This window comes from Mixophyes fleayi, chromosome 4 (assembly GCF_038048845.1).
Source record: "Mixophyes fleayi isolate aMixFle1 chromosome 4, aMixFle1.hap1, whole genome shotgun sequence".
In the NCBI taxonomy this organism is placed as follows: Eukaryota; Metazoa; Chordata; class Amphibia; order Anura; family Limnodynastidae; genus Mixophyes; species Mixophyes fleayi.
This window is the reverse complement of record NC_134405.1, coordinates 297,203,752-297,217,138: the sequence shown is the minus strand read 5'-3', so window position 1 is coordinate 297,217,138 and position 13,387 is coordinate 297,203,752. Positions and strand designations below refer to the sequence as shown.

General features: G+C 42.6%; 1 protein-coding gene across 1 annotated transcript in view; it reads left to right on the top strand.

The window, feature by feature from the left end:
• DDX46 (DEAD-box helicase 46) overlaps positions 1–13,387 on the top strand; it is a 78,464-nt gene that overhangs the window by 44,854 nt on the left and 20,223 nt on the right. The window contains exons 12-15 of the mRNA XM_075209860.1: positions 3,655–3,733; positions 6,239–6,321; positions 12,190–12,354; positions 12,873–13,035. Coding sequence (XP_075065961.1) covers positions 3,655–3,733; positions 6,239–6,321; positions 12,190–12,354; positions 12,873–13,035 — 490 coding nt within the window. The remainder of the gene's footprint in view (positions 1–3,654; positions 3,734–6,238; positions 6,322–12,189; positions 12,355–12,872; positions 13,036–13,387) is intronic.

Genomic DNA, 13,387 nt, shown 5'->3' with positions numbered 1-13,387 from the left:
CCTCCCTATCAACAGACCGCAATCCTTACAATTGACCCTGTAAAAACAATTTCCTTTTGTTTGGGTAAGGGACTCTGTCTCATCTGGGTATACACATTCCCCCTACCCTATCTACTATATTTAAAATTAATTTCTCCCTGATATTTCTCCATCTTGTACCATATATTGTACCTGCTTCCATACACTAATGATGACATACGTGTGGAGAGAGAAACGCCCCCTTCTCACCCACAAACGTATGGCTTTATCTAAGTAGCGTGGAGGTCTGATGCTTCCCAACTTAACTCAATACCAAGAAGCCTGTATATTGAGCCACCTGCGGGATTGGGAACTCCCCCAAGCGTCTAACCCATGGGTAGGCATTGAAAGGGCCCTGTGCCCTAGCTATCCTCTATCAGATCTTCTCTGGATTCCCAAGCCCGCCCGCCCCATAGCTGTCTATAGACTACTGTCAATCTCAGATGCCATGCAGGTGTGGGACAAGGTAATTGGGTTACTTAGAGATTTCTCTTTCCTACCATTGGGGTACACTGGGGTATAGTAGGTGGCACTAGGAGTTTAGGCACTTATCACAAAGTCTCTGGATCCGCAAGCAAGAGTTCGTAGATGCCAAGACAGTCCTGTGGCACTTTCAGGTAGTGTACCTGTTCCCGTCGATACCCATGCTCTCGTGGGTGCTAAAAAAGTTAAAAAGAGAAGGGCTGTCCTCCATTCTGGTAGCCCCTCATTGGCCGTGCAGGGCATGCTTTTCAGACATTCTGAAAATGGCGACTGCGCCCCCCTTCCACCTGCCAATGCAACCAGATGTTCTCGCTCAGGGTCCTCTTCTTTGCCACTCTTTAGATTGTCTAGCTTTGACAGCGTGGCTGTTGAAACCCAAATTCTCAAGGCCAGGGGTTTTTCATAAGAGGTCATGGTTACCCTGATTAGGATCAGGAAGGTGTCGTCCTTGACCATATACCATCGTGTCTGGAAGGCATACATTCTTTATGTGAGTCCCACAGCCTTCACACATCCAGGTTTAGCCTCCCTCTGTTACTGTCTTTCCTGAAGGCCGGCTTCGATAAGGGGCTCCGGCTGGGGTCCCTCAAGGTGCAGGTCTCTGCGCTTTCCATTTATTTTCAACACAAATTAGCGACATTCAGGGATGTTCAGACCTTCTTACAGGGGGTTCTTCATGTGCAGCCCCCCTTCGTTCACCAAGTGGAGCCTTGAGATCTCAAGCTGGTGCTCAATGCAATTACCCATGCTCCATTTGAACCTCTAGAGTAAGTTGATTTACACCATCTCACTTGGAAGACTGTGTTCCTTTTGGCTATCTCGTAGAGCTTTGGAATTAGCTGCACTCTGCTGCAATTCTCCTTTCTTAATTTTCCACAAGGATAGAGCGGTCCTTCGCACCAAGCCTTCCACTCTTCAAGAGCTTTTGGCGTATCATGGGCGGCATGCCATGGGGCTTCCGCGGAGCTGCTATGCAGAGCCGCAACATGGTCATCTGTCCTCACTTTTGCAAAATTTTACAGACTGCAGGGCTTTGCATCAGCAGATGTGCGTTTGGGATGCAGAGTACTGCGTACAGCAGTTCCAGAGCATTCCCTCCCTTAGAGGCAGCTTTGGTATGTCCCCAATGTCTTGCAGTGTCCACCAATGGTAGGAAAGAGAAAAGAAGATTTTTACACAACGTGAAACTGATTTCTCTTACTCCATTGGGGGACACTGCGAGACATAAGGTATAGTAGGTAGGACTAGGAGTTTAGGCACTTATCAACTTGTTTGTTCATCCCCTACAATGCCCCTCCTCTCCTGTAGCCTCAGTTTTGTCTAACCAAGCGTTCGAGAGAAAAATTCTTTACACAACAGAACTATTTACAGAGCAAGGGAGGGTGCGCAGTGTCCCCCAATGGAGTAAGAGAAATAGATTTTACGGTGAGTAAAATCTTTTCTCTTTCCTACCTTTTGGGGGACACTGTGAGACATTGGGGACTTCCATCCTGCAATCTCTCCCTTCAAGCAGTATGCAAACTCATTCCAGATTTAAATCTCACCGCCTTCAAAGACAGGGCAATTGCCTTCCTATCAGATTTGTTTGCCCAGAGGCTCTTTCTTCCCTTCTTTCTGCTCCAAGATCATTATAGCTTACCCTCATCAGAAACATATAAGTACTTGCAAGTTAGACACTGGGTGATAACTGTTTCTAAGACCCCTTACTCTCCTCGCCCCCACCGCCTGTTTTAGATAGGCTGACAAAGGGTGCCAATGTAGGCGGAATAACGTTCTGGTATCAATACCTCCTCTCTTTGATCCCTTCCACTAAAGCCTCAGCCCAACTTCGGTGGGAAACAGATGTGCGCTTAAGCTTCACCCTTCAACAATGGGAGAAAATCTAAGTTCCCATCGCATGTCAAAATGCATCAGTCACACAGAGATGCAGGTCAGACTCAATCGGCTATACCTTACCCCAGAGTGGCTACACAAGATCTGGCCAAACCAATCAAACAAATTTTTCTGGCACCACTGTGCTTGTGTAGCTGATGTCTTTCACGTCTTCTGAACATGTGCAGTGCTTCAGCCACTCTGGGGCAAGGTATTTGCCCTGATCTCCACTGTTTTAAAAACCACCTCTGTTCCAAACAAGACAGATATCTTTTGGGGCACATATAGATAGCTCCTAGAGCGACAATAGCCTAAAACTGGAAGTCCCCCGCCTCCACTACTAATACCTGAATCATATCCATGATTCAGTACAGCTTTGAGATGGTAGCAAGACATACACTATTCCACTTCTGCATAAGCTCCCATTATGAGATGGTTTAGGTGGCATGAATATGTCTGATGGCCCTGGGGCACCCAGAGACACCCCAGACTTTCCACCATTCCCCTCTCCAGTGGCCCTCATAGATTTTCCCCTGCCCAACGAACAGACTACACCCTCCGGCACTCTTGCCACCATGCTGGGAGTATTTTCAGACTGTCAAAATAAAGGCTAATGTGTTTTGATGTATACTTGCACTCATCTGCATGTGTATTGCTGATTTTATGAGCCTTGCTTGAACTGAGTGACTCCCCACCACCCGCTGCGTGTCCCTCATGTGTTCCTACGTGGGTGATATCCTCTCTATTTTTTTTTTTTTATTTTTTTTTTATTTTTCTGTTCCCGTAGACCCTTCACACAGTGTTTTTGGTGGGAGTATGGCATTATGTAGACATCAAAACACAAGCATCCATTTACAGTGCTTGGTCCCAGGAGCACATATCACCAATACACAGACCGTTCTGAAGCCATTTATTCATAAATTCTGAGGAAGGTCAGCTTGGGAGGGTCACTGCTTTTGCACTGGCTGATCTCTCGGTAAACCGCCCACACCATATTCCTCTTCAAACAGATCAAGTAGGTGGTGTTTCACTCTCTGGATGTAGTGCACTGTCTATGGATCGATCTTTCTAATACAGAGTGTCTCTTGGATCACAGACTGATAAACCTGGGCAGTGTATCATGGGGTATCATCAGATTTAGTCTTTGAGGAAGTACAAAAACAATCCCTTTTTCATTGTAATGCTACCTTCTCACTTAGGCTCTATGTAACTTTTCAGAGGTGATGGTTAAATGTCCAGTTAGCTAGTCTTTCCTGACCTCTGTCTTTGCTTTTTTTGCAGATTGCTGAACTAAAAAGAGGTGCTGAGATAATAGTTTGCACACCGGGTCGCATGATTGATATGTTAGCTGCAAACAATGGTGAGTGTGAATTGTTTATTTTGTGTGTTATTGCTTAATAATTGGGCTGAAGGGTGTTTTCTAATAATTGCAAGTTTTGGTTTCCTTAGAGCTGTTATTTTAAAAACTAGCCACACTTCATGTTGAAGCCTATGTGGAATAGCCCAAACACTTCATAATTTTACAGAACATAAAATACACAGTTGTTTGGAGAAAATAGATTTACATTTTCTTCCAAATCGATATGCAAATGAATATTAAATACTGATGTGCGATAAAAAAATTCTACAATTTACTAAGGGGGAATTGAATTCCCCCGAAGTACCACCGTGTTAAGCGTATTACCGTTATTACGGTAATATTAGCCCGGCTTTCTGCTCGCAGCTCAGAGTTCCGAGCAAAATGCCGGCGTTAAAACTACCGTAATAACGGTATTTACGCACACTATTACCGTACCGTAATAGTGCGCAGGCCGCGTTACTTTTTCAAGTAACGCGGCCAATTGAATTCCCTTCTAAAAGTTTTACTTATAAAGCAATAATAATAATAAAACATGATCTACGCTGACATATTATCCTGTTTAGCTGGTTTAGATAAACATGTCTCCTTTAAAACTTTCATCCAAATTTCATATATTTCAAAAGCAGAACAAACCGCAAAAAGTGTCCTGTTCTGCTTTATGTGGTGGTCCATAGTTGTGGGCCCTGTATCCCTCTCCATGTCAGTTTATACCTTGAAATCTATGTGCTGTAGTCAGATAACTACCCAAAAATAAAAATATATTTGTCCATGGAGATAAAGGAATTAAAATATAATGCATCCTGACAGCATTGTAGTTGTTCCAATTGGACCTCCAGGCAACGATTTCTTTTGTCCCATTTTCAAGCTCTAGCTCCCTGGGCAAGGCATGATGTTAGAGCCACTGGGATTAAGTCTATAGGAGAGATTTTCATATGATCTGGAGAGAATAACCTCAGCTGAAAAAATAGAGTAAATTGCAAAATATAATGTATTGTACTGTTACAAATGTCAGTACATTATCAAAAGTGTAAAATATTTTTTGGGGTGGACAACACCTTGTTTTAAATAATTGAAAACCCATTTTACCAATAATAGCAGCTTTATGGATTGTGTATGAGCTTATGATTTGCATGCTGAACTTGTCTGTTTTTATGACTTTGTAACATGAATAAAACCCTTACTAAACTGTTACATTGTTTAACTTCTGTGGAAAAAATATATCCCTGCAAGATATATAGAACTGGATTCCCAGGACTGCTCTCTCTCAAGGTAGGTTTATTCTGCATTTTGTCACAAAGAAATGTTTCAAAGTGCACTAAGCTGCTGTAAGTATGGTGAGGTGTTTTAAGAGTTAAGAGTGGAGATTTAGCTAACTTAAAATGTGACCTGTTAGCACCTTGACTCTTTGACTAAAATCATCATTACATAGAAATATAGGGCCTGATTCATAACGGAAGAAAGTAAGGCAAAAAAGGAGTAACTTTACACCTTGGCAAAACTATGTTGCATTGGAAGGGGAGGTAAATTTAAAATGTGATGGCAGATTTATAGTTGGGGTAGGACATGTCCTAGATCAACTTTTAATTGTCAGTTTAAAAATAAAGCTATCAAGTATTTGTGTCCTACATGAAAAAACAGCCTGTATTTTCCTTATGTGCAAAATAAAAAACTAATTTGCACCCCTTGCATTGCAATATGGTTTTGCCAAGATGCAAAGTTACTCCTTTTTTTGTTTTCCTTTCCTTAATGAATCAGACCCATAGTGTGCAAGCTTTACTTCAAGAACTTTGAGTGGTGAATATATGTACTTCTCAAGGTTTTATAGATAACTCACCTTCAGATAGACTTCAATGTCTGAGCCACTGATTGAGCCACAAGTGCTTTTCATGCAATATCCTTCAATTAAAAGTTCTTAAAGATTGGATATGAGCACCAGTAACACCACTTTATCAACCTGAAATTAATTTTTTCACAGCATTTTCTTTTTATTTCGTATTTTTATGATATATATTTTAGCTCAGTGATTAGTTGCAATTTATTTAACAAAATAGAATGCTAAATTGGTCAAACAGGGATAAAGATAAAAACTGAATGACTGGTTCCCCTGAATAAGCAGCGGGCAAAGATTGTTATCTGAAGCACTTCATATGGGCTCTTTGCTTCCCACACATGCTCTGTAATCTCTAATATGTTCTTTCCTAGGTGACCGCTGTCATATAATGCCTGACGTGGCTCCAGGCTCCACCTCAGTCTTAGTTTTAAGATGTGTGCTTGGAGAGGGCTGAGTTTTACAGGTCCTCCTAGCCATGAGATGGTACGCAAGAGTAGGCCTTACCCAACCAGATACAACAGGGCCTAATATAGCGCTATATGGGGATTTATTATTAATATGAAGTTCATTTTAAGTATTTGATTTGACTCATTAATTTGAAGACAATTTTTTATTGTCGCAAGGCAATTGAGATTCAAGTTTAACGATTTTTCCCATTCTATCTCTGTGTACAGGTCGAGTAACAAACCTACGAAGAGCGACATACGTTGTACTTGATGAGGCAGACAGAATGTTTGACATGGGCTTTGAGCCACAGGTAAGTTATGCGACTTCGATTAAAAGAAGTGAAACAAATGTCTAAAAGCCAACTTGCTCACGCACGTATTTAATAGATTCATCCTCCTGCACATTGAAAAAAAAAAAATACTCATTCTTAGCACAGAGGGGGTTCAAAGAAGATAAAATTATACTTGCATGTCCCCTACATCTATGCCTTGATGGTGGTTGATTGATGGAACCACAAAGTATTTTTTGGTGGTGTTTACAGCAGCAAAAAAATATACACATTTGTTGTTGGGTTTTTTTGTTTGTTTTTTAGTTCACTTTCTTTTAATTATTAAAAAAAACAAAAACTTTTTGGCTATTGTGGGTAGATTTTTTTTTTTTAGTTGCGGTGACAGAAGCTATAAGTATTTAATATTTTCTCTTTCATCCATCTGGGGGACACTCCTTAACCATGGGGTTGAGTCAGGGGGAGGAGTCTGGCACCCAAAGAGTTAACTTTTTTCAGCTGACAGCATATCACCCCCACCAATTCCCACATACCTCAGTTCGAATTGGGTGCCCTTGGAAGAAGGTTGCAGCTGAAGAGCTCCAAGAGAGACCGTGAACAGGGTTCACTGGTTATAGGTTTTTTTCCTTTTCTTTTGCAGTTTTTTTCTTTTGACAGTGGCGAGAGGCTCCGTGTAAACGGAGCTGACTCGTGGGAGAAGCGCCTGTCGAGGGGGGGCGGCCCCGCTGATAGAGAGGTAAGAAGCGCTTCTCACATCGGGAAGCAGTCGGCAAGAGACTCTCCCCGCTGATGCAGGACGGGCACTGCCATTAGGCAGAGAGCGCCTTTACTGCTGAGGTTCCCCGGAAGCCAGCTGGAGTATACCAAGTTCCTCCTCCCATGGGGATGGCAGTGAATTTTTGAGGATGGCGCGCTTCGAATAGCGCTAGCGGGGAACACATTCTAACAGGTTTTCCCCTAATATAAGAGAAAGGGCAAAACGCTGTTAAAGTAAACGACACAGAAGGAGAGCCAGTGGAAGGGGAATGTGTTTGAGGAACACCGCTCCCCCCCCCCCCCCCCCCCCCCCCCGCCGAGTGAGCATGTGGAAGATCCCTTTTGGCGCCAAAGTTCAAAAGGAGGACAGATCCAACAGTCATTTGGAGAGAAGTGCACTGTTGACACATATCTTCCACGCTAAGTATCACTTTGTTTCTTCTGTGTATGCATGTGTATTATAAGACTATGAGGTGTTGAGAGAACTGTGTTTAAGGAAAACTATAAAGTTCTCCAAACCTGTCTTATTTAATCAGAACTACTATGATATGTTAAATAACCTAGTCTGTATTTTCTGATAAAGGTTGTGGAAGTGTTTGGGCGTGCCAAACATATTGTCTGTTCCAGATGTAATGCTAAATGGGCCCAAGTGTTCTGTGCTAATTGCAGTCATTACTGAAAAACCTGCTGCAGCCTTTCAGCTTGACTAATTATACCTTATACTCTCTATATAGAGGAAAAGGAACAGAAATACTATCTTTTAAATGGTTCATAGATAAATATGTACCTGTATTTTGCGGTGTGGTAGCAAAATGTGAGAAAGATAAAGCAACAGGATTTCACCTAAGTAGAATGGGGAAATCGCTGTTAGCAGAGACACAGAAGGAGATTCCAGTGGTAGGGGAATGTGTTGAGAAGCACCTCTTCCCCTCCCCCGCTGAGTGAGCACGTGGAAGATCCCTTTTTGGCGCCAAGCTTCAAAAGGATGACAGTTGCAGCAGTCATTTGAAGAGAAGTCCCCGCTGAGTATCACTTTTATTTCTTCTGTGTGCATGTGTGTGCATGTGTAGACATGTATATTATAAGACAATGATGTGTTGAGAGAACTGTTGTTTGAGAAAACTATAAAGTTCTCCAAGCCTGTCTTCTTTAAATAAGAAATACTATGATATGGTAATATAACCTAATCTGTATTTTCTGATAATTTGGAGAAGTGTTTGTGAATTTTGAAACGTGATTTAGTTTTTCTTATCTTATCTTGTGATGGCATATAAAAGCAAAACAACACGTACCAAACATAGTGTCTGTTCAAAATGTAATGTTAAATTAACAAGTGAATGGCTGGATCAGGGGGGGTAGAGGAGACAAAGTCCTTGGACCGCTCCCTCTTTAAGAAGGCTTCTAAGCAGGTGGTCAGGTTCCCTCCCTCAGCTGAATTGAGGGATATTGTAGAGGCCTCTTGGAAATATCCAGATTAAAGGTTCTCTATGCCAAGGAAGTTTGGCGTATTGTATCCCCTTCAGGAGGAGGATATGACCCGTTGGGAACAGGTGGCAAAGGTGGATGCACCTGTGGCGAGATTGGTTCGTCAGACTACATTACCTGTACCCGGGTCAGCGACCTTACAGGACGCGACTGACAAGAAATTAGAATCCCTGCTGAAGTCGATCTTCTCGGCCGCCAGTATTAGCCTCAGGCCAGCATTGTCCTCTACCTGGGTAGCTAGGGCCATGGAAGTCTGGGCAGGGCAGTTAGAGTCTGCCTTGCAGGATTCAGATTTACTGCCTCTGGCCATGCAGCTAAGGGAGGCAGCAGGCTATGTATATGAAGCGGCCCATAATTCGGCCTCCATAGCTTTGTCTATTTCAGCTACAGCTATAGCTTTTCTCGCGCAATATTACCTGTAATAACGGTAATATTTTTTGAGCGCTCGTTTTTTCCGGTTAACGCTAACAATTGAATACCCCCCTTGGATTTTACAGGCTTCAGGGGGCAAGAAGACGTCCTTGCCTGTAAATACTCCAAGACCTAGGGCTAGGCCTAGGTTTAGTTCTTTCAGACAGCCTCCTTATGGGGGCGGGTCTGGCAGAGGCCAGACTACCAATCCAGGGGCCGTGGAATCCAGGAGACAGTCCCGTAGGTGGAAGGTCATCCTTTGTCCCTGCGGCGCGGAGAGCTTCTTCCGCCAAGCTGCCGGATAGACCAGCAGCATGACTACCAACCACCTCTGGTTCCAGAGGGTGGGGTGGGAGGACGGCTGCTTGGGTTTGCCCGGCAGCAGACAGGGTCCTCGTTAGACGAGTAGGTCCAGAATATAGTGATAGAATTCATGGGACCAGCTCACCTCCAGGTTTTGAAAAAAATTACCTCGCTAGCTTCTGTCAAATCAGAAAGAGCTCAGGGCTGTCTATTTGCTTCATTCAGACGAAGCTATACAGGCTTAGAATTTCCAGTAACGGAAAAGGTTTTAGTCACACCCATTCATTGTGCTAAGGCTAGACGAGTTGTTCAGTCTATGACCAAACTTCTAGAGTCTGAAAAGTTCAGAGAATCCCTTGTCTAAGAATGAGTTTCTTGAGACTAGTGAGGGACTTGGTACGCAGCAGAAGGTTGTCTTCACAGGACAAGTTGAGGTCCTAGATGGAGTGGACAGGCAGGATCCTGTCAGACAGGAGGCTGTCAGTAGCCAGGTCTTTGAAGCTGCTGGGAAAGATGGTGACATCTTTCGCGACCTTACCCTGGGCAGGGTCCCACCCCAGAGGAGCATTCCCGTGTTCGAGGTACCAGTGGAGGAGGTAGGTCCTCAGCTGGTGGTTGCTGGACAAGAACCGAACAAAAGACAGGGAAGTCCCAGAGTTCTGCGCAAGAACAAGGGATCCACTGGTAAGGGACGTCCTAGCAAGGCCTTGGGGCTGCAGGTAAAACCTGCCCTACAGGGTCCCGTAGAGAGAGGAACCTTTAGACTCCTGGAACAAAGACAAATAAATATTTGCACGTAGTGAGGGCATTACGTATATATGTTAAGAGATCTGCAAAGATACGTAAGACGGTCTCTATTTGTGTTGTTTGACTTTTCCAAACGGGGATGGCCAGCATCTAAGCAAACTATTGCCAGATGGCTTACCCTGACTATCAGGGAGGCTTATGTCCGTATTAATCTCCCTGTGCCGAAACGTTTTGTTGCCCATCCTACCCGGTCGGTTGGGGCGTCTTGGGCGGCTCGTAGTGGAGCCACTGCGGACCAGCTGTGTACAGCAGCCACCTGGTCCTCGGTCCATACCTTTACGAAATTCTACCAATTTAATATATTTGCGTCTGGGGACGCCTCCTTTGGCCGTAGTGTTCTGTGTGCAAGGAGATCAGAGCGGTCCCACCCTTCAGAGGGATTGCTTTATAAGTCCCCATGGTTAAGGAGTGTCCCCCAGATGGATGAAAGAGAAAACGGGATTTACACTTACGATAAATCTTTTTCTCTGAGTCCATCTGGGGGACACTCCGATCCCCCCCAGTCTTTTCGTTGTTTTGTCTCCACTTCCCCCTCTGAGTGGTGTGTCTTGGTTGATTGGCTTCCTAATGGCTTTTGTAATCAAACTGAGGTATGTGGGAATTGGCGGGGATAATATGCTGTCAGCTGAAAAAAGTTAACTCTTTGGGTGCCAGACTCCTCCCCCCGACTCAACCCCATGGTTAAGGAGTGTCCTCCAGATGGACTCAGAGAAAAAGATTTATCGTAAGTATAAATCCCGTTTTCTTCTGGGTAAAAAGAGAAACCAGGTATGTGTGGGTACCACACAAATTAAATTACTAATATTGATGTTGGAATGTGACCAACCCAAAAAGGAAGTGAAGGGGTTAACAAAAAGCACTACAGTTCATCATAAAGAGGCTGATATTACGTTTTAATTAGCTACACTACTGGTGGTGTCCCATTGGTTTGCTCCAGATGACCAGATCTAGGTCCAGTTTGACCACACACACATGGCGAGGCACACACATGGCGAGGGGCCAATTCATTCTGGTCAGTGGATGACCACGCACATCAGACCTTGATTTTATGTGGCAGAAACCATCGTTTTGAGTTTACAAATGTATAATCGTATACTAGTCTGTGTCATTTGTCAAATGTCCAACCTTAGCAATCCACACCTGTTTGTCCAGAATACATGTATCTTCTCACGTTCCTTCTTCTAACTCATTATTTGCTGTTGAGAGGAAAAACCGGTTGGTTCACACATGTTCTAAAATGCCCATCTGCCACACATGCCTCATTCGCACAGCTGTTTTACTCCCCTGTGCCAGGGAAATATATTCTTCCCTTCATAGTTCTTGTGTGGGTAGATGTATATCTTGTCTATAATATTCTATATAAATATATTTAACATATGCTTAAAAACAAACCCAAGGAGCTAATGTTATGGTTTTGACTAGACTACTTAAATCATATAAGATGTAGCTGATTTTAATGCACTTGCTGGTAACCACGGTTTTTGCAGCTTTGCCTTTAGATTTTGATTGCCAAGAGGCAAAAATTAGAAATTCAAAGAGTGTTTCTTGTAATTAAAAGCTAAATGGCAGTAGAATTGTACATTTTCTATATGGTACTGTATAAAATGAAAAATGTAGTATATATTTGCCCCATTTCTTAGAAGAGGCTGTTCCATGGATTTATCTTTGTTAAACTGGTTATGTTTAAAACTGAACTGTTTCATCAGAGCAATTATTTTCTCAGTCTTCAGCTCTATTATATAACTATTAAAATTAGAACAATGCACCCATCTCTTTAAGGTGGCATCACATGGACACTTTATACGCTACAACTTTTCCAGCTAGAACAGCCTAGCATTCATTCCCATGGTGACAGGTTGAACTGAACAGTTCTTCCTGCCCTGTCACATAGGAGCATGGAACAACTTAAGATGATGCATGAAACATTTTCTGTGCTCTTTTGCTAAAAAAATGCTAACATTCAAACCGTCCACGTGATGCCACTCTTGGCAAGCTTCTATATTCAAAACTGCCTTTAATGAGTGCCTCCTAACTAAAACGAGCAGGTCTTTGCAGAATATAAATGCATCCATTAGTTATTAATCATTGGTATGTGTTATACAAACTAATGTTAAATTCTATTTGCAACAGGTCATGAGAATTATAGATAACGTTCGACCAGATCGACAAACTGTTATGTTCTCGGCCACATTTCCAAGAGCAATGGAAGCTTTAGCACGGAGAATCTTGAACAAGCCCATAGAGGTCCAAGTTGGAGGCAGAAGTGTTGTGTGTTCTGATGTGGAACAGCATGTGGTGAGTAATCTGAGATTGCACTGTGGAGATCATTGAGGTGTTAGTAATAATTTAATGGTGGTGGTTCAAACTTTTCTACCCTCTTTTATGCATTATTATCATCTATAAGAAGATTAAAAAAAAATATATAAATGAAACCTACAACAGACAAAGACCATGAGGCAATATGATTTTAATCATTAGGTTAAGTGTAAATACAAAAACCATCTCAAGGACTGTTGGATTTAAAAATATTAATTATGGTCTTGATATATTTGGCCCAGGTGCTACGGAAATTTTTTCTGTTGCTGTCACTCCAGTATAAGCTTCAGATATTTTCTGGCCACATCATTAAAATTTTAGACCATCTATGATGGAGCAATGTAAGATTATTGATGCAATGATGCTAAATTATCACTATATTCATGGCAACAGCTAAAATAAAGGCCGGTACTGAGCACAGCATATATACAATAACTGTCTGTTAAGGAATTTGTTATTTAAGTAATGCAGTAAATTATTTTCTTTCAATTTTTTAGATTGTAATAGATGAAGATAAGAAGTTTCTTAAATTGTTGGAGCTTTTGGGACATTATCAGGAATCTGGGTCAGTCATTATTTTTGTTGATAAACAAGAGCATGCAGATGGATTACTGAAGGACTTAATGAGAGCGTCATATCCCTGCCTATCACTCCATGGAGGTAATAAACACATTGCTTTTAATGCTATGTAGCATATTAATATAACCTTTAATCCCACCCCCCCACCACTTCTATTAGCCTTCCCTGTAGGGAACACCATTTTTTCCAGAGTGCCTACAGAACTTGGGTGCTTTTCATTTCAGTAAAGGATTTTATTTTATATTAATTTAATCCTCTTCAACGATGGTGTGGACAGCAGGATGCCCCCAGGAGTCGGCTGAGGTTTACTTTGGTGTCTCCTATTGCCAAGAGCTGCTCCCTAAGAGGGCCTGCCTCTCGCTGGGTGGTCACGGACACTGCCTCCGAGAGTAGTGACCATATCGTGCACTGGAGACGTAGCTTCAGGTAAGTG